Source organism: Globicephala melas, chromosome 5 (assembly GCF_963455315.2).
Source record: "Globicephala melas chromosome 5, mGloMel1.2, whole genome shotgun sequence".
Classification (NCBI taxonomy): domain Eukaryota; kingdom Metazoa; phylum Chordata; class Mammalia; order Artiodactyla; family Delphinidae; genus Globicephala; species Globicephala melas.
In genome coordinates, this window is record NC_083318.1 from 51,193,697 (window position 1) to 51,214,825 (window position 21,129).

Here is a 21,129-nt window from a genome sequence, read left to right on the forward strand (position 1 = left end):
TACATACCGAGACATGAATATGTATATATCTGCACATATATATGTGGCTTTGAATTCATCCTTATTTTACCTGAATTCACTTGCGGCGTCTTAATTAATATTCCCTTTGAGTTCACAGAAAACTCTTTGACATGACTCTATGTGGTTTTGTTCATCTAGGTACTTAGAGTTTTCTTTTCTTCTTTTCCTTAAGTCTTAAATTCTCCATAGTCGTTATCAGTTACTTTCAATTTTCACTCTATGTGTTGGGTCTATTCTGCTTTCATGTCTCTGACCCCTCAATAAACACCTCTTTTCGTAATCTCACTTTTAATATTTTGCTCAGACCCTCTGATCCGAGCTCCCTTTTCACCAGCTGATGGGTCTGAGATGCAATCACAGCAGTGTTCAAGTTGACGCCTGCTTCTTAGCGAGATCAGATCATCTGTATGTGGCTGCCTCTTGGAAACAAAAGATAAGGCTTAACTCTTCTGTGGACAATGAAGGATGCCGTCAGGGCAATGTTCAAAGGCGTGGTGCAGAGACATTTGGCTGCATTTTTTCTGATCGTCCTGGATAACACAGCCATGTCTCCCAGAAATGCACTGAGGTGAATTTGCTGGGGTCCCTAACAACCTACTCTCAGGGACTCTGCCTAAGTTTGTCAGGGCTGACTGCTTTCTTCTTTAGCCTGACATAAGCATCTGATGCAGGGCTGGAGGTGATAAAATGGACCCAGCAGAAGTTGTGGCAGTAGTAATAGTAACAATAATGCCATCAATAACAATAACAACCACACTACGGTTAACACAAATAGCAACTAATCTTTCCTGAGTCCCAGGTCTGAGTCAGAGCCTATGCCAAACACCTACTAAATATGCATTTTTTAATCTGACCTGGCAAAAACTCTGCAGCGTTGACTGTATTTTTATCCTCCTTTGACACGTGTGAACTCTAACAAACAGAGAGGTTAAGCAACTTGTCCAAGGACACACAGTTCACCTCAAAGCTGTGTCTTTTCCCAACCCCCAGTGTTCTCACCCACCACACTCGACTCCTCCCATTAGAAAACAGAGGCAGGGAAGTTAGTTAACTTAACCAAAACCTCATGTAGGACTCAGCTGGTGATGAGTCTGGATTTTCAACCTATACCTCAGTTTACCTCCCAAGTGCATGCTCTTAACCAATAACCCCCTAATGGCACTAGAAAACCAGCATTCTCACACCTAAAGCAAGGCCTCTTTAAAACCGTTCATAACTGATATATGGATGCAGCCATAGCTGGTCTTGCAAAATATAACCCAAGATACTTCCAATGACAGAGAGTCTTCTAACTGGCCTCACACTGAACAGATATGGCAGGTGGTCCACTGAACGTGGTGTGATGCAGCCCACAGAGAGAAGGGGGTTATCTGAGTCTCAATAGCTGGCAGTACTCATAGATGGAGACAGTAGAAGTACAAACAGGGTCTGTTCAATGAAGTTCAACCAATCCAACAATTACTGGGGCTGTAGGGGACACTGAAGAGAAGCAGACCCTGTCCCTGCATTTAGGGACTAAAATTCTGGTGGGAGACAGACATGCACACAGACAGACACACACAAGTACAGTACAGTGGACGGCTTCAACAACAGCTGATGGTTATTAATCACTTGTTCTGTACCAGGTGTTACTCTAAGCCTTGCACGAATATTACCTCCCTTAGCCCCTTGTGACAATAGATGAGGTAGCTCTTACTACGTTTATTAGAGGCCAACTAACTTGCCCTGGGTGACACAGCTGGTAAGTGGAGGGTCCCGAATCAAAACCTGAGCCTGGAAATACACAAGGCCTTCAGTAGAACTGTGGAGAGGACTGTGAAGATTAAATGAAAGATGAATCCAGAGTGGCTTGTAGGGACCGAGATCATGAATGATCTTCTCCATATGGAGAATGGCGAGACATTTTTTCATTGGCCACAAGGAGATATTGAAGGGTTGTAAGCAGAGAAGCAGCATAAGGAAGTTTAGGAAAACTGGTTTTGATGTGGCGTTGAGAATGAACTGGAAGGAGGATGAGTAGAAGCAGAAAGACCAGTTAGGAGAGTGCTGTACTGGGCAGTGATGACGATGGCTCAAAGGAGGCAGAGGGGATGCAGGGAAGCCAAAGGGATGGAGTAATAATACGGAGGAAGATGAGAAGTTGGAGGTGTCTACGGGATATCGGGGTAGACAGCTGCACAACTGGGAGACAGGAGGATCTGGGAGAGCGAAGATGAGAGTGTACGCTGGGGGTGGGTCTGCTCCCCAGCAGAATGTGAGATGTCAGAAGAAGGGAGGGCCAGAGCACCACCCGCGGAAGGTGAGAAAGGACCAGAGAGGCAGAGGTGGAGAGGGGAGAGGAGCACCAGGGGCATGTGGGGAAGGGGAGAGAAGGTTCCCGGTGGGGCAGCATGGTCAGTATCGTCTTATTCTAGAAGGTGGTCACACAGGATGAAAAAGGCCACTAAGAAGACATGCCCCACCCTTGAGAGAGCTGTTACAAGACAGAGGAAGGGGTGAAATCCAGAATCCAAGTGACAGGGTGGGAAAAGCTGCCTATGAGAAGGTTGAAGCAGTGAATATAGATGACTCTTCAAGTAGTTTAGCAGGGAATCCAAGGAGACAGCCAGGGCAGTAGCCTGAGGCATAAACAGGCTTGAGAGAGGTTTTTTTTTTTTTTTTTTGTAGGACGGGAGAGATTTTAAAATAAAGTTTTTATTTAGCGGTGGCTTGTTTTAGGATAGGGGAGATTTCAGCATATGTCTACCCAGTAGTCTAGAAAAATCCTCCAGATGCCAGGCTTCTAGAGAGATTTTCAGTAGTAGTTTCTGATGATAGCAACATCACAGGAAATCTGCAAAGACAGAACGAACCCAGGAGCCGGCCACCACTGTGCCGCTGTCCTTGCTCTCTGGACAACACAGCAAGCAAGAATCTCTGAGTGAGGGCCCTGGGGGGAGCCCGATCCCAAAGAGGAAGAGGTGGCCGTGGCCCCCCGCAGACTGGAGAGAGCCGTGCCCCCCTACCTCCATCCCACGGGACCTTCTTTTGAATCTCTGCTCTGATCCCCGACAGCTCCCGCTGCTTCCAAGACCTTGAACTTCCAAGGTCTTGAACTACCACTGGCCACCACTACCACTACCTTGAACTACCACTGGCCAGGGAGTGGGGAGAGCAGTGAAGAGTTTTAGGCAAAGCACAGAGGGTAGCGAAAGGCCAGCGTATCCTCACGTACTAACCACCACGGCTATCACCCCAGCACTGGCAGAGTGATGGCTTGCTGGGAAGGGCTGGAGGACCAAAGGTGGTGTGCTGTGAGACATAACTCTTAACGTCTGTCTCTTCATTAATGCTTTGCCACCTGTTTCTAAGACACGTGAACCCCGCCCCTTCTTTAACCGTAGCTAGACAACTGCAAACTCACAAGAAGTCCCTCAAGCAAAATGCTTATTAATTGAACTTCCTCTCAAAATATAAAGTCCTAGGTTTATTCATCAGTTCTCCAAGATGGCTCCCACTGGGCCTTCTCAGCGTCGGGGGGTGGGGGGGGGTAGAGGGGGGCTGGGCCAGGCAGTGAAGAAGCAGTAGGGGGAGCACACTCTTACAGAACAGAGCACCTGTATCCCTACTTCTAATGCTCCAGACAAACAAAGCTATTTTTAAATCTTAGGTACAAAAGGCTAAATCATGGGGGACAACAGCAAGCAGACCAAATGCACATTTTATTCTTAGCCCTCACTCCATCTGTTGTATAATTCGTTTCTTTCCATGCCCCCAAATAAAACATTTATTGAAAGTGTGAAACTTAAGACCCTCAAAGGATTAAGAATGGCACATTAGGTACTTTATGTACTGACATGAGGCAATCTTCAAGATCTATTGTTATGAGAGAAGAAAGCAAGGTGGAAGACAGTGAAAAAAACTTTTTTGATGAATACTAGATGCCATTTGTAAAAAAAAAAAACTAAAAGAAAATCTATGTCTATATAAATATATATGAGCATTTACGTGTGTCTATATAAATGTACTATGCGTTTGCTTATATATGCATCCTTGGAGAGGATACATAAAAAAGGAGGAATGGTGGTTTCTTCCAGGCAGGGGAATCGGGTGGCTGAGAGATAAAGTAGTTTGGAGATATATTGTTGCTCAACCTTTTAAAACGTAAATCAACAGATGGTTCAAAATTATTAAATAGTAGTTAAAAATGGAAAGGTACATTAAAAAAAATAAAGCCAGCAAAATGAAAATGTCTGTCTCTCTCAACAGAGGGCGAGAGCCCAGGGCACCTGGGGATGTGTGTGGTTGCAGTGGAGTATGGGAGGAACGTATAAGGAAATCAATCTGTCACAAGAGGCGGGAGTGTCAGGCCAGCAGCTTGGGGATACTGAGTTTGGCAGGCGGTGGGACCCAGCTGGGCTTTTCGGTGGAGGCTTGTGTCATGATCGGCACTGTAGCTGGCAGGTGGGTCTGAGTGTGGCCGGGCAAGCAGTGGAGGAGGTGAGCTGGGGTCTGAGGATGGAGGGTTGATGGGAGGATCTTCCCAAGGACAAGGTAATGGTCTGGTGGGAAGGAAGAAGAAGGGGCAGGTAGGAGATGTACACTGAAGGACCTTGGCAAGCACTCAGGAAATATATACTGAATAAGTGAATGAATGCATGAAAACCATAAAACTTAATGCCTGTTTGCATGTGAGTATTAAGGGAACAGGAACAAAGGGTTAGAGGACATTCAATCATCCCTTCATCAAGTAATCACGAGCACCCACTGGGCCCAGCACTATCCGACATACTGGGAGAGAACAGTGACCAAAGTGGACAAACATACTGGCCCTGGGACAGCTTCAACCTGAGTGAAGTGGAAGTTGGTCAAACCTAGGTATTAGGATGGTGAGCAGAGCACGTTAAATATTCTTCAAATCACGCTTTACATGGCTGCATGGTATTGTGCCTTATGGATTTACTGTAATCTTAACCATTCTCCAATTTAAAAATACTTGGGTTGTTTCCGTTTTTTTCACCCTTATAAATGAATCCACAGTGAACCACCTTATGTATAAATCTAGGGCATCATTCTGATTCTTTTCTTTAGGATAAATTCCTAGAAGCGGACCCTCTGGGTCAAAGGGCACAAGCATTTCAAAGTATTTAAAATGTACTAAGGGATGGATACTCCAGACTCCAGACTCATTGAATGTGAGTGAGTCAATGAGGGTGAGAAAGTGGGGTTTGGGGGCACTGGTGACCTCCAAAGGAAGACTGCTATGGAAAATTCACAAGAGGGCTTGGGAGGTGTTGAAGCGAGGTGATCTTTTGTTCCTGCCCAGTGGCATCACTGGGGGCTCGCTAAAATCCAGAATCCTGATATTCCCTCCAGAAACCCCCCTAAATCTGCATTTCTAAACAAGCACCCCCTCCAGGTAATTCTAACACAGGTGCCCCCCAGAACACACTTTGAGGGGGTGGCTATTGAAGAAGTAGAGGTGGCCTCTTGTTCACAAAGATTGGAGGTGAGTGGAGCTCACGGGAACCCTTTGGGGGGTTCAGGAAGACCTGGGAGGTTTCTGGGTGAAGATGCAGAAGCAGGATGAGGGGCAGAAGTTGAAGAGGTTGAAAGAGGAGGTCACAGGAGAGCTGGGCCCCAAAGGAGGGAGGACGGTGTGGACCCACAGGACAGTGTGTTGGTGTGCTTCCCGGAGACTGGAGGGATAGGATGGAAGACATTGCTTTGGCGGGAGCAGTAAGCCTTGTGGCTCAGGATAGGCAGGCTTGGTTTTCTCAGTAAAAGAGGAGCTGAGGTCACCTGCTGGGAACAGACTAGGGTTTAGAAGACCTGAGGAGGTTTGAAAGAGCCCCAGTGGGTGCCTCACAGGGAGCTGGTGAGGACAGAGAAGGCTCCTGGGGACACTGCCGGGGGCAGGGGATTCTACCTGAATAAAACAGACCTGGTACCTATTCTGGGGAGACTCCCGTTTCTTCGTCCTCCCCCAGAGGCATATCTCCATTTTGGCATCTGGCTGTTTCAGTCCTTGATTAAGATTTCTTTCAAAGGAATTTTTAGAACTTCTTCTGTCAATAAATTACCCCTGTCATCCCTTTGAGATTGCCCAGACTCCCTCCACTGCTCTCTGCCTTCTTTTATATATATCTTAATCTCCTGCTCAATCTTCCCTTTACTCCCGGCCTCTCTTTTTGTTATTTTGTTTTTACAATACTCTCCATCATTTCCCAGTTGCCTCTCTCCTTGCACCCCGCCTCGCCGGGCCCCCGATTCCCTGACCCCTCCCTGTTCGTGCTGGAAGCCCAGCCTTGGGCACTTGCTCCTGTATTCCACGCTTACATTTTGCTTCCACATGTAGGTCTTACAAGCAGGACCAGCTACGTAATTGGCAGAGCTCAGCGCAAAATGAAAACTCAGGGCCCCCTTATTCAAAAAAGATTAAGATTTTCGAAATGGTGACGCAAAGCATTGATTAGACCAAGTGCAGGGACCTTCTGGGCACTGGGCCATGTGTGACTGCATGAGTCTCTGGTCCTCAAAGCTGGCCCTGTTTGCAATGTGTTTTGCTTTAATTTATTGTTTATTCACCGTTTTCTGAACTCTTCCAATTTTGCTTCTGTTGTCCTGACCTGCTACTTTAACTTGCTTGATTTTGCCCAACATAGTCAACATATTTATAGTAACCAAATAAGACATTCTGTTTTAATTATTGTTTTTTGCTGATCTGGAAAAGTGGCATGAGACTCCATTCTAGGCCCAGCTGCCTGAAAGTTGATGCTTGGGTGTTCCTGCTATTCAGAGCCCAAGAAAGCTGTGCTGTGAGGTTAGAATGGCACGAGGAGGTGCCTCCCCTAGAGAAGATGTGGAGGAGAGTAGATTAAGATCCCCCGGGCAAGCATACCGTCAAAATCAGCCAGGTAATATGCATTACTCTGTGAGTGGCTCAGAGGAAGCATTCAATAAGCAAGAACCAGTATTATTTCCATGTTGGTTCCAGCTGAGAGCCAAGATGCTGTCATAATGCAGAAGCACAGTTCTAGCTCAATAAGTTTCCCTCCAGATTTAAGGGCTCTTCTTCCCTTAAGGCCGGCAGGCCCACCACCTGGTTGCCACGCACTGCTGAGAGTCATTGTATCACATATCTCCCGCCCGCCCTGCACCCCAGGGTCCAGCCACCTACTTGTTGGTCTGCCTCTGGTGCTGGATCACCATGTTTTTCTCATGGATTGTCTCCAACAGGGCTGTTGCCAGAGATTTCAGATCAGAAATGGACTGTGGAGTGGCTGGGAGGCTGCACCCGTGATCCTCAGATAACAGATCCTGAACTGGGTGGGATATAAAATTTACAACTCAGTTTTAAATCCTTCTGGAACGTTGGAATGCAAACCAATGTCAGTTCTTCCTGGATAATGAAGCTGGGATCAGTTCCCGGCTTCCACACGCTACTGTGTTGTAATTGAAGGGTCCACTTCAAGTGTCAAAAGTGAAAAAAAATAAAATTTAGTGTGAGGGTTAAACAGAAAGGAGGAAGTACTCATGGACTTTTAGCAACACCTTTTATTTAAAGGATAATAATTTTTTGCATTTGTCCAGTATTTTATGCTTTTGAAACACTCATGCTGACTAACTCATTTGAGGCTTCAAATTTTAAAAAGAACATGGAAAATGTTATTTATTCCCATTTCATGGACAGAAAAGCAAGGCGCTGATGGATTAAAAACATTAGCTGAAGGTCACACAGCAGTGCAAATGCAAATGGCTCTAGTCCTGAGCTCCTGGCTTTATATCACAGCTTCCCACAGTACCCTTGGTGGGAGGTAAGATAATGTAGGAGATCATTTAGAACACAAAATATATTTTTTATATGCATGTTTTTAGAAACTAAGAGATAACCCCAAAAGACCACAACCACTTGTATTCCTATGAGACAGAAAAAAGAAGAAATAATATAAATCTCTCATTATATATCTTTGAACACCATTTCCTATATGCCTATATGTAGACACACAAATTCACACATTTCTCTCCAAAAATGGGAAAAAGCTCTGCTTTTTTCACTTAACCTTATGTCTCATCATGAATATCTACTAAAATATAAAATGTAACGGCTGCTTAGTAGTCCATGCATAGATCTACAGTAATTTATTTAATTACTCCTGGACAATTATGTTGTTTCCAATGTTTTTTAGTATAACTAACGTAGGAAGAACTTTCTTGAAGCAAAATGCTTGCACATGTCTGTAATCATTTCTTGTTGGCTCAGAGGGGATCAGTTTAAGGCTTTTTATAACAGAACCAAATGGTTCTCTAGAAAGGTTGTGCCTGGTTGACGGTCCTGCCAGCGTGTTTGAGTGTGGCTAGCATTCCCCAGGTCGGTGACAGGATTGGGTCTCAACATTCAAACATCCAACATTCAAAGGCTATCAAGGATATCCAGAGCTATACTTAGATGGGCTACTTCACGTTTGTATAGAGGGTGTTCTTTTCTAGCTGAGTGAAAAAAAAAAAAAAAGAAGTTGCTTGGAAAAGTGCCTTGATTATTAGGTAGTCTGGAGATTCACCATTTTTTTTTAATCCCCCGTAGCTCTGATGAGGACTGCCATTTGATCCTTGTTGGTCTGCACTGCCAACAAGCCCAAAACAGGCCAGTCCAGCACGGTCCACTTGAGGGTCATGTTTAGAACTGAATTCCCAAATACTAAGTGTCAGAAGCAAGCTGTCTGCTATTTATTTCCCCTGACTGTTCCTGGAAGATCATTATTTTTCATTGGAATCGACAAGAAGGAGGAACAAAATTGCAATCAATAAAAGCTTCTTTAGGGCTTCCCTGGTGGCGCAGTGGTTGGGAGTCCGCCTGCCGATGCAGGGGACACGGGTTCGTGCCCCGGTCCGGGAGGATCCCACATGCCGCGGAGCGGCTGGGCCCGTGAGCCATGGTCGCTGAGCCTGCGCGTCCGGAGCCTGTGCTCCGCAACGGGAGAGGCCACAGCAGTGAGAGGCCCGCGTACCGCAAAAAAAATAAAAAATAAAAGCTTCTTTGAAAAAGGCACATGTGCCATGGTAAAATGACTTCAGCAGCTGTGAGACTTTTCTAGTCTGACCATAGAGGCCAGGAAAAGGAGAAACTCAATGAGGATGGAACGGACACTTGGAGATGCTAACCTGGTGATTACAGAAGGGAAAACATTCTGGCAAGAGGAGCATAGTTAGGGGAATAGATGCAAATGGGGTCCAGTCATTAGAGAGACCTCTAAGGCAGCGGCTCTCAAAGCAGGGTCCCCGAACCAGCATCAGCATCACCTGGGAACTTTTTAGAAATGCGTATTCTCCGGGCTCACCCTAGACCTAGTAAATCAGAAACTCTTGAGGTGGGACCCAGTAATCTGTGTGTTAATAAGCCCTCCAGGCAATGCTGATGCAGGTGGAAGTTTGGGGGTGACTGCTCTAAGGATCACTTCCATTCCCAATTCAAAAAACGAGATGTGGACCCACAGTGCTCGCATTCTGTGATCATAGGTGGTCCCTCCCAGAAAATGACCCCTACCTTGCTTTGCAGACAGGACTCCAGTCAGAGCACTGCTGCTGGATTTGCCCTGGCCTTTTGAGTTTTTCCGTCTCTCAAGAGCATTCTAAAGCAGCATTGGGAGAAAACAAAAACCTCTGTCAGAAAAGCCAATAATGGAAAAATACCTAATTCCGGTAGATGCATCCTCCCATCCAGCACACAAGAACTCTTTACAAACTCCAAATGCTAGCCCAACTTTTAAAATTCAGAGTCCCTGCCAGAGAGTTATGATTTTTATGGACCTGGTAAAGAGTTTTGTTTTTTTCTTTTTAAGTTGGTGCCCAGCAGAATTACAGCAATTATATCCTCCTATATATAGAAGGTACTCAATGCATATTCGTTAAATTAAATCAAATCTGAAGCAAGAGCTCAGTCTAATGTGTGAAGTCACTAGTTATGGAAACCCCTTCCAAACAGACATGAGATGGAGACTAGGTTTACTTTCATGGCGCAATGCCAAAAGATCATTAGTGGTGTCTGGAAGGTTTCTGTGGCTGGACTGGAAGCAAAGCCATGATTGATTAATGAAATCTGCCATGGACTCAAGGTTAAGGAAGTGCATGTGTGTCATTCCTAGAACAGAACGTTACATTAAAATTGATATGTGCTACACAGCCAGTGCTTGGCACATAGAAGAACTGAATAAATGTTGTTAAGTGAATGCATATACACATTTTTTAAATTATGTATTAATTATACAACTTTAAGAGCTGTATTCTTCTTTGGCTGTGTGTGTATATATAGATGGGTGTAAACTCAAGTGGGCCCCCCCGCCCCAGATTGGAAAAGGAGGAACAGCATGGAGACTTCTGAGAAAAAAGTGAACGTCAAAAGCCAGGAATATGAGATGGCTGCCCCGGCACAGAGACGGCTGTAAAACTTCACCCTCAGGAAGAGAAATCAATCTATTTTCAAAGCAGAGAAACCCAGGAGATTTTGCTAATTATAACACTTACAACTAACATCTGCAGAAACATATTATCTAACGAATGGCACTGGAATTAGACTAAATAACAGTGGGGAGAATTTAAACATTCTGTCCTTTTAGTGTGACGTGAACATTATCGTTTAGATTGTGATTTCCCAATCTTTGTTTCTTCATTGCTCAGAAATCATTTTCTTATGGATGATTAGGGGACAAAGAACATCTGATGACAGAACACTTTATAGAAAAGCTGGATAGGAAACCTAATTTAATATAGACCGAGGCTGTATAGTGGTCACATCCAGATTCTGGTGGTCTCAGTGTGCCCTGTCCAGATAACAGAAGCAGCTCTTGCAAAACCTGTTTTTGTTGTGTTTGCCGTTTGGGGTTTAATTCTTACTGGTTCCTCAGTTAAAGCTCTTATTGAACTATCTGGGAGGGCAGGCAAGCACTAGAGTATCTTTGGCACATAAAAGGGAATTAAAATAGAATGACACTTAGATGTACAAGAGTGAATCATCACCGTCACCGTCATGATTTTCTACCTTATATTTGGCAATGTTAGATTTCAAGAGGTTGACCTCTTCATGAAGTTGCTTTAATCTCTCTTGAAGGTACCTGAAAAAGAATATATACAACTAGGAAGAGTTTGGAGGCAAAATAAAAAACACACACTCAAGTAGGAGAGGATAAAAAGAAAACCACACACCCAAAGGGCCACCTTTGACCTACAGTGCCTTCCCACCACCGAAAGCAGAAAAAGTGCACCTTGGTGACCTCTTCTTAAATGGATGTGATCAAGGTCAAGTATGCCCAAATCACTGAAACCTCACTTTAGGACAGCCCTCTGCAGAGATCCCCTAAGGGATATCAACACAGTTTTCACATAATTCTCATTAAGATGATTCCACTGGGAAGCAAGGCAGCAAGAGGCAATACCAGACACAGCATTAAGTTAGTCACATACACACACTGAAATTTGCCTCTGGGAACAGAGACAGCTAAGGGAATTTCTCAATTTATTTTCTTATTCTTTTCTGTCTTCTTGATAGCAATAATAAGCAGCTTTCACTGGTTCCCTACCCTTCTCACCCAACCGGGGAGGGCAGGGGGAAAGAGGGTATGGATGTAGGCATGTAAGCATGTGGTTCTTCTTTTCTTACTGCTACAATTAACGTGTGACATTAATATCATTGTTTTAGGGTTGAGACTTTCCTTTCACTGTAAGGCTATTTTCTGAAATATAAACAGGGCTGCAAATAACTCCCAGCCTGCAGGCAAGTGGAGAGCCAGCATCCTACCCCAGTACGAGCCTGGGACTGGTCACTTACCTGTTCTCCATACACAGGGCATCCACGTCAATGATTCGGTTCTCGTGGCCGCTCAGGATGTGGTTTAGCTCCTGGTTGAGCCTCTCGACTTTGTCCTGGTAGGAAGACCGCTCTTCTTTAACATCCTGAAGCTCGTCCATAGAGGCCTGCAGGTCATGCTCCAGAGACTCAATCTGAAACCAGAGAAGTGCCCTTACTCAAGGTATTCTGCAGGCATCAGCCTTATGGTTAGAGACGAGCCTTCCACTTGGCTGACTGACTTTTAGAGAGCTTATCAATACCAGCGTCTGCTATAAAACCGTAAGCGCCACACATCGGAATATGATAAAAGCTGAAAGCAAGGAACAACTTCCGGCCAGACACTTACTATATCCAAGATGAGATGGATTGCAGCAGCTTGGAAACACAGAACTGATCACTTACCAACTGCAGCCTGCCCTAAAGCCAGGGGCTTGGAGAGGGCAAATCCAGATATTGGGAACAACAGCCAGTGTCTTACAAATACATACTTTTTCAAACCACTCTAGACCCAGAAATCATGTTCTGCTCTTCAAAACCAATTAGTGAGAGGAGCAAAACGAAGCCTAGGCTCTCTAAGCTGTTCCCTAACTAGGGCTCGGTACCCGTTGAGATTTTGCCTAAAAAGCATCCACTCAGCATTTCAGCGGAAACTTGCAAATTAAGGCCAGTCTGTCATGTTTGTTCTCTCCCTGTCTATCCTGGTTATGGGGGAGGTTTCTTGTTGTGTTCAGAACAATGGCACCCAAAGTAAGAGAGCAGACCTGCTGGAAGACAGAAATGCAAAAGGCTGCTTGGGAACCTAGCAGAGAACAGAGGGAGTAAATGCATTCAAACTGCATCTTCCTTCCTCCTCTAACCGCGTTCCAAGCACCCCACGGTCTCTGAGAAACTGGGGCACAGTCTACTCTTCTCTGTGTCACGCTCAGCTGTGCAAACATATCCCCCACTCCTAACAGATGTTGGCGATAACCTGTTCCCTTGCTCTCTCCAGCTGCTGAACCAAATCTTCACGCTCATGGGCTGCAAAGTGCCGCACGCCGATTTCTTCGTCTCCCAGCCTCTGTTTGGCAATTGTCATTCTCAAGAGCTGCATTTTCCATTGGTAGAAAAAGAAGAGAGGGAGGGAGAGAGAGTTAAAATGAGGAGATCCAAACGAAACCCCAAGCATATTAGGCAGAAAGTGCTGGAAGTTAAGATTTTCCAAGAAATACTGGAGAAAGGCACAAGACAAAGAAATTTCTTGCCAATATCATTAATTAAAAAAATTCTTAAATCCATATTGTATGTACAGATACATGTGTGCACACACACACCTATGAGGCTAACGGGAACACAGGCCTGGGCATCTGAAGGGGGATAGCCTGTTTAGCCCTGCCACAGTGAGGGAAAAAACTCTGTGTCTCTTTTAAACTTAGCAAAGATTAAAAAATGATAACACAATGTTGTAAAGTATCTGCTGAGATGGGCATGCTCCCACATTCTTAACAATTAGGCTATGTTATCAAGAGCCTTAAAGATGTCCCTATCCGACTCTTGCATCTGAGTGCTAATTCAGATTTAAGCCTAAGTAACCTCATCGCCTCTCACCCCATGAATGCTGACAATGGATGAAATACTTTGCTGTAGTTCTGGACTAAAACGCTGGGGAAGAAACTTAATTTTCTTTTTTGCACAACTCAGGAAAACAGCTACTGTGCAGAGTTTCCTTTCTGACCTCAGCAGATGAACTGGACTGACAGTGTTAATTCAGATTTAAGAAATTATCTGAATCTTGGTTTGAGTAGATTCGGGATCTACAGGCAATATTAACTAGATCGGATACCTCTTATATTTTCACATGTATACATAGGCTCTCCTCACCCTCATCAACATCCATTAGTTACTGAACTCTGTGAACTGGCACTGAAACATTCCAATGTTTTTGTTGCTCCAGTTTTGTAAAGTTTTACAGTGCAATACCTGTTACTTTTCAGAGACAAACCAAAGGTTAATTTCTCTAGGTTCTTGCTGTTTGCTTTAGCAGCATTTGATGGAGGATCTTTTTAAATATATATACATTTGTAATAGATGAAAAATAAACCAGATTGCAAACCCCATTTTTTTTTTTTTGAAGCAAACCATGTACCAGGTTTTTGGTCCAAATTGTGTAGTATAAGTTAAATTGCATTCTATTAACCCATATGAGTGTATTTCTGTACCCATAGTTATGTTGAAATAAAGTTTTAAAAAGAAAAAAAAAATGTCCCTATCCAATGATCCAGTAACTCTACTTCTGATAATCTGGGCTAAGAATAATCCCAGACATGGACTAGCTTTAGGAAAAAAGAAAAAAGTAGACTGTGCTGTTATTTATAGAAAGAGTAAAAAAACAATAGAAACAATGTCCAACAATAGTGGAATGGCTAGCAAATGATAATGCAATCAATCAACTGATTGATTGTTTGATCAATCAATCAAACAGCAAATTTCCAGCTGTTTAAAATGAGGTTGATGTGAACTATGTAGTACCATGGACATGTGGATGCTGCCACACTAAGTGGGAAAAAAAGCAGAAAACTAACTTGAATACGCAGTTTGGGGACTTCTCTGCCAGTCCAGTGGTTAAGACTCCATGCTTCCACAGCTGGGGGCCTGGGTTCAATCCCTGGTCAGGGAACTAAGATCCCACAAGCCACACAGTGCGACCAGAAAATAAATAAATAAATATTTTAAAAAAATGTTTAAATAAAGGCACTTTCCTGGCAGTCCAGTGGTTAAGACTCCGAGTTTCCAATACAGGGGGTGCAGGGGGCACGGGTTTGATCACTGGTCGGGGAACTAAGATCCCACATGACGTGCGGCACAGCCGAAAACAAAATATGCAGTATGATTGAAATTATACTAAGAACCCACATACAAAAGAAAAAAATTACCAAATACACTAAAACCCTTAAATGTGTGTGTGTAAGTTTAGGTGATGCAAGACTGTGTATGCTATCTGTTCTTTGTTTTCTAACTTTTAAAATAAGTATACATGACTTTCATAACGTACTTTTTAAATGTTTTAAAATCCCTAGGAACTAAACTCTAGTCCTAAAAGTGTAATTTTCCAAAGCATCCCTGCAGAACCCTTGGCTTTCCCAGTCTCTGGGGCCGAGCTCCATGTGCAGCTCCAAACTTTCCAGTAGGGCCATGATGGAAACTATGTTAGAGACTCCAGGAAGGTCCAGTGGTCCCAGAGCATCCCCTACATGCCGTTCAGTGCCAAGCAGGTGGCCATTAAAAAGTGCTTTTTTGACTTTACAGCACTGCTTCCTGATGCTTCTTCGAAAGAGGTCGCAAGACTGATTCCTCCACCTCCCTGTAGGGTGTGTGCAGATGGGCTTCATATATGGATGAAATCCTGGGGACAGTTTTTTGCTGCCACACAGATCCAACCCATCCAGGAATACCTGCTGGGGTATGCTCTCCCTCGTTCCTGCATGGATCCTAAGGGATTTGTTGCTAACAGACAGAATGGCTTTATTTTTCAAGTCCCTAAGGATTTAGGGGCAGGTGAGAAAGTTAAAAGCCAAGGTAGAATATTAACTATATAGGAATAATAAATAACAGCAATGAACTGTGCAGGAAATGATGACTACTGAAAAGTAAAGAGCATTTTCAAATGACACATATATAAATATATATATATTTTTTACATCTTTATTGGAGTATAATTGCTTTACAATGGTGTGTTAGTTTCTGCTTTATAACAAAGTGAATCAGTTATACATATACATGTGTTCCCATGTCTTTTCCCTCTTGTGTCTCCCTCCCTCCCACCCTGCCTATCCCACCCCTCCAGGCGGTCACAAAGCACCGAGCTGATCTCCCTGTGCTAGGCAGCTGCTTCCCACTAGCTATCTACCTTACGTTTGGTAGTGTATATATGTCCATGCCTCTCTCTCGCTTTGTCACAGCTTTCCCTTCCCCCTCCCCATATCCTCAAGTCCATTCTCTAGTAGGTCTGTGTCTTTATTCCTGCAAATGACATATATTTGGGGTCCTTATTTGAAAACTAGTCAGATGAACTGGAAGTGTATTTATTGTGCATCTACTATGAGCAAATGCATCGTTAGGATCAGCACACAATGTTCCAAGCAGGTGGAACAGCTTGTACAAAGGCCTAGCAGGGGACATACGGCACTTAGGTACACAGATGGCCGTGCTTAATGGAATCCCCATTCCAAAGCTCAAGGATTCTGAATTTGTATACTTGCCTAATGCAAATTTATTTGCAGTCCCGAAATCAGCATTCATGGTGCTTTTGCATCATGAGGGGACATGTGCAGATAAACACAGAGCTGCAAAAACTGGGAAGCATCCCACAGGAACGTTCCCAGCTAAAGTGGAACAAGGCAATGTTCTGCTTTCTTGTTTTAGCTCATACTGTAAACAAGTGTCCTGTTCATGGTTTCTTTCGTGCCACTTTTTTTCACATTTTTGTGCTTTCTGTTGGTGTTTTGCCATTTAGAATGGCCCTCCTGTGCAGTGCTGGAGTATTGTCTCGTGTTCCTGAGCACGAGAGGCCATGATGCGCCTTACAGAGAATATACGTGTGTTAGATGAGCTTCCTTCAGGCACGAGTTACAGTGCTATTGGCTGTGAGTTCAATGTTAAAGAATCAACAATATAAATTAAATAAGGTGACTTTAAAGAGAAACACATATAAAACAGTTCTATATTGATCAGGTGACAAAAATATTGTGACCAGAGGCTCAGAGGAACCTAATCTCCTATTTCCCCTAGGAACAATGGTTCAATATTCCCTAATTCAGTGTTTGCAGTGATTTTAGAGAATGTAACTATAGCAAATGTCAAGAATCGGCTGTACTGTGAGAGGAACGGAGTTTATGTCAGAACTGGTTAATTTACCTGAAAGACGATATGTGAAAACATCTTTCACATCACAGTCTTGGCTCAGGACTCTCAGAACCCCAGGTGAATACACAGAAAGACAAACAGTTAACCAAGCAAGAAACATTTCTCAGATGAAAGGGTCTAGGAACAAGAAGGCCTGTGCCACTTTTGGCATGAGGCAACAGGAGGTCTGCAACACGGCTTTGAAAGCGGGACGCTTTTCCTCGTATGTGAAAAGCCAGACTGACAGCCTGAACTTTAAGTAATAAAACACCACTGAGGTTTTCCATTCACAGTACGCTTCGCCGAACACTTAATTTAGAATCACACAATTATGTTTGCTTAATGCCAATTAATTATTAAACATGTTTATTGAGGTCTGACAGCCATATAAGAGAGTCATCTTTTATATACTGGATGCCTGTTAAGCTTCAATAAACATGTTAACAATCATTTGGTGTTCAATGTGCATACAATATCGGCTATTAAATCTCAGGGCTGGACTAGATGAAACACTTATTTTTAAAAGTGAGGCCCAAGTTGGTAAAAGCTGGATCACTGGTTGGGTCTGACACTCAAGTTCAATCAGCTGAAGGGGCCCAAGGAGGCCATCGCGATAGGGATGGCAGCCCCAGGGAGAGTTCTCTTGCCTTCCCAGCTGACAGCTGATGGGCTATGGAGTCCATCTGTCAGGGGGCGGGGGGGTGTTCTGGGGCCAAGTTCGAGAGCTGTGCAATCTCAGGAATATGCCTGAACTTCTCTGAGTCTTAGTATCCTTCACTGTAAGAATACGACAGTAACAGTACAGTTTTTTCCTGGCCAAGGTTGCTGTAACTGTTGGGGCCCAGAGTAGGCTGCCCCCAAATGTGCCTCAATGGCATATTTATTATTTTGAATTAAAGTTACTTAAGAAATGCCCAACACACGAGGGACACTCTGACCCTCCTTTCTGTCACCCCGAAAGCAGGAAAAAAAAAATCTCTCATGTGAAGGGTGCCCTCCTGCATCTGGAGGTAGAAGGATGCCCTTATCGCCAGAGATGGGGATTCGGGCGAGAAACCAGTATAAACAAACCCTGTTACTGCTTTAATTTACTACCCCAAGCCCAAACTCGGTTTAGATTCTTCACTAATTGGGCACCCCGAACCTAAGTTTCTTTGTCCTGTCAACTCCTCCCAAATCTATTATTTCTTTGTCTAAAAAGTATAAAAGTTATCTGCTTTGGGCACTTCTTAGGTCCCATGTCTATGGGACCAGCATGAATTTAAAATGTGTTTCTTTTTCTCCTGTTAATCTGTCTCATGTCCAGCCACAAGAAATCAAGAAGCGGGGGATTCCCTATTGGTCCAGTGGTTAGGACTCTGCTCTTCCACTTCAGGGTTCAATCCCTGGTTGGGGAACTAAGATCCTGCATGTCGTGTGGGACTCCAAAAAAAAAACAGAGAAATCAAGAGGAGTAGAGGGGGCAATTTCCCCTACCCAACATTAAACACAAAGTAAGAGAGTGACGTTGTATTAAATGAGCATTTAATTTAGGAGAATTCAAATGTATGTGTTTGGCAAAAAGATGATGGGGAGAACCAAGTGGAGGAAGAGAGAGATGGAGAAGAGGGGATGGGAGAGAAATAAAAATGTTTTAAACTGGTGGCTCTACCCACCCCTGCTTTCAATGTCCCAGACTGAGAGCAAGGTGGGAGAGGGACTGATAATACATTTAGACAAAATCATACTGTTCATATTTATACATAAGACTCCTATTCAGGAGACACATGGCCACCTGCCCTGAACTTCATGGACAATTTAAGAGACCGTCAAGGTGAATTTCTGCTAGACACAAGGTTTTGCCTCTTATCCGCTGACTTTAGAACCTAGTCCCAAGTAAGAGAAGATGAGATTTCTCTACCATACTTAGCACAGCCCCCGGAACATACAAAGTGCTTGATCAATGTCAGCTGCTATTACGATTATTGCTGTGCTCATTGGTGTCCTCCTCCACGTGAGTTTCCCCACCCACATGCCCACTGGGGAAGTCGATCTTTCTTCTAAGCTGGAGGAAGCCGAGCTGCTGAGCCAACCTTATCTGTAGACTGCAGGCAGTGAGGCTGATTTCCCCCCTTGGAAGCTCTATGAAGCAACTGCTTGGAGTGCTTGATTTCCTACAATGGGGCCATCAACACTGCACGGCTAGCCTCCCTGTGCCAACGCTTGAAGTGGATCGGTGCCCTGAGAGGCACGCACACGGCCACCAGGAGATGCATCCATTTGCTGATTTAGATGGAAATAAACATTTATGAATGAATTATGGGTGTGAATCGCCCGCTTATGCATGAGGTGCAGCTGCAGCTGGGATGTGGCTGAGGGACAGGGCTGCAAAACGATGTGACAAAAGGCTCTTGGGCGCTCTCCCCCACCCTGCCGATGGAGTCCAACTCCTCTGCCAAAGCCCTGCTCAAACTCTGGTCCCGCCAAGGCCCCTCAGTCAGAATGACTCGCTTCTTCCTTGATCTCTTCTTGGGCTTCATCCCTCATAGCCCTCAACAGTCTCTCCCTCCTCTTGTTTTCATTTGCCTGAATCCATTTTCCCCAACAGAGAGTGGGAGGAAGGCAGCTGGCAGCAGGAGCAGCTATGATTCTCCAGGTGTAATCTGTGTTCAGATCCTGTATCTGCGGATCCTAGTCACATGTCTTTGGCTGTCATCTAGCCTCACTCAGCCCCAAGTGACTTTAGTGTTTTTGAAAGTGGAGATTGCCTTAGTCTATTCAGGCTGCTATAACAGACTACCATCGACTGCATAGCTTATAAACAACAAACATTTATTTCTCATAGTTCTAGACGCTGGGAAGTCTAAGATCAAGGTGCTAGCAGGTTGGGTGTCTGGTGAGAGCCTGCTTCCTAGTTCATAGATGGCTGTCTTTTTTCTGTGTCCTCACATGGAGGAAGGGGTGAGAGAGCTCTCTAGGGTCCCTTTTATAAGGGCACTAATCCCATTCATGAGAGTTCCACCTTCATGATCTAATCACCTCCCAAAGGCTCCCACCTCCAAATACCATCACACTGGGGAGGAGGTTTCAACATATGAATTTTGGGGAGGCGACACAGTCTATAGCATTCCACCCTTGATTGCCCCCAAATTCATGTTCTTCTTACACGTGAAATACATTTACTGTATCCCAATAACCCCCAAAGAATTAACTGGTTCCAGCATCAACTCTTAAGTCCAAAGTCCAAAACCTCATCTAAATATCATCTAACTCAGGTATGGGTGAAACTCGAGGTGAGATGCATCCTGGGGCAAACTCCTCTCCACCTGTGAAATTGTGAAACCTAGCAAGTTATGTGCTTCCAAAATACAAAGGTGGGACACACACAGGAGCGACATTCCCATTCCAAAAGGCAGAAATAGGAAAGAAGGAAGGGGTGACAGGTCTCAAGTAAGTCCAAAACCTAACAGATCAAACAACGTTAAATGTTAAGGCTTAGGACTAATCCCCTGGCTCGATGCTCTGCCTTCCAGGCCCACTGGCAACATCACCGCCAAGGCTTGGCAGGACAGCCCTGCAGTGGCTCTGCTCTGGTGCCCTGCAGCTCTACTGGGCTGTGGTCTCAGCCCTGGGGCTCCGGGAGGCCCCCTCCATTCTAACCCAGGTGAAGGCAATCTGTCCCCCAGAGCTATGTACTCTAGGCCTGTGGCGGGAGTGGCAGCCTTGCTGGGCTCTAAATTAGCTTCCGTGTCATTCTTCTCTTGCCCTGAAAAACAGCGCCCGGCCTCTAACCCATACTAATCTCTTTACCACATGGCTGTTTGGCCAACACCCTTAGCGTTCTCATTTTTTGCAATATGGACAGGCTGAGAATTTTCCAAATCTTTAAACTCTGGTTCCTTTTTGCTGAACAATTCCATCTTCAAATCATCTCTCTCGTCTCACATTTTATAAGCAGTCAGGAGAAACCAGCCTGCTCCTTCAACACATTTTTTAGAAATTTCCTCAGCTAAATATCCAGTTTCATTGCTCACAGGTTCTACCTTCCATAAAACAATAGAACTCGATCACAGTTCAGCCAGATTGTTGCCACTTTATAACAAGGATGGCCTTTTCCCCAGCATCCAGTAACGTGTTCCTCATTTCCATCTGAGGCCTCATCAGAATGGCCTTTACTGTCCATATTTCTACCAACATTCTGTTCAGGATGACTTAAGTATTCTCCAAGAAGGTGGACGCTTTCTCCACAGCTCTCTCTTTTTTTTTTTTTCTGAGTCCTCACCAGAATTGCCCTTAATGGTCCATTCACAGCAATGCTGTGAAGGACAACAGGCTTTTTCAAGCAGGAACCTCAAAACTCTTCCAGCCTCTACCCACTACCCAGTTCCAAAGCTGCTTCCACATTTTAGGTATTTGTTATAGCAGCA

General features: G+C 44.4%; 1 protein-coding gene across 1 annotated transcript in view; it reads right to left on the reverse strand.

Moving 5' to 3' along the window:
* Positions 1–21,129, reverse strand: part of CCDC149 (coiled-coil domain containing 149) — a 98,562-nt gene that overhangs the window by 18,227 nt on the left and 59,206 nt on the right. Inside the window, 5 exon segments of the mRNA XM_060299213.2 lie at positions 7,181–7,325; positions 9,545–9,629; positions 11,036–11,108; positions 11,822–11,994; positions 12,813–12,929. Coding sequence (XP_060155196.1) covers positions 7,181–7,325; positions 9,545–9,629; positions 11,036–11,108; positions 11,822–11,994; positions 12,813–12,929 — 593 coding nt within the window.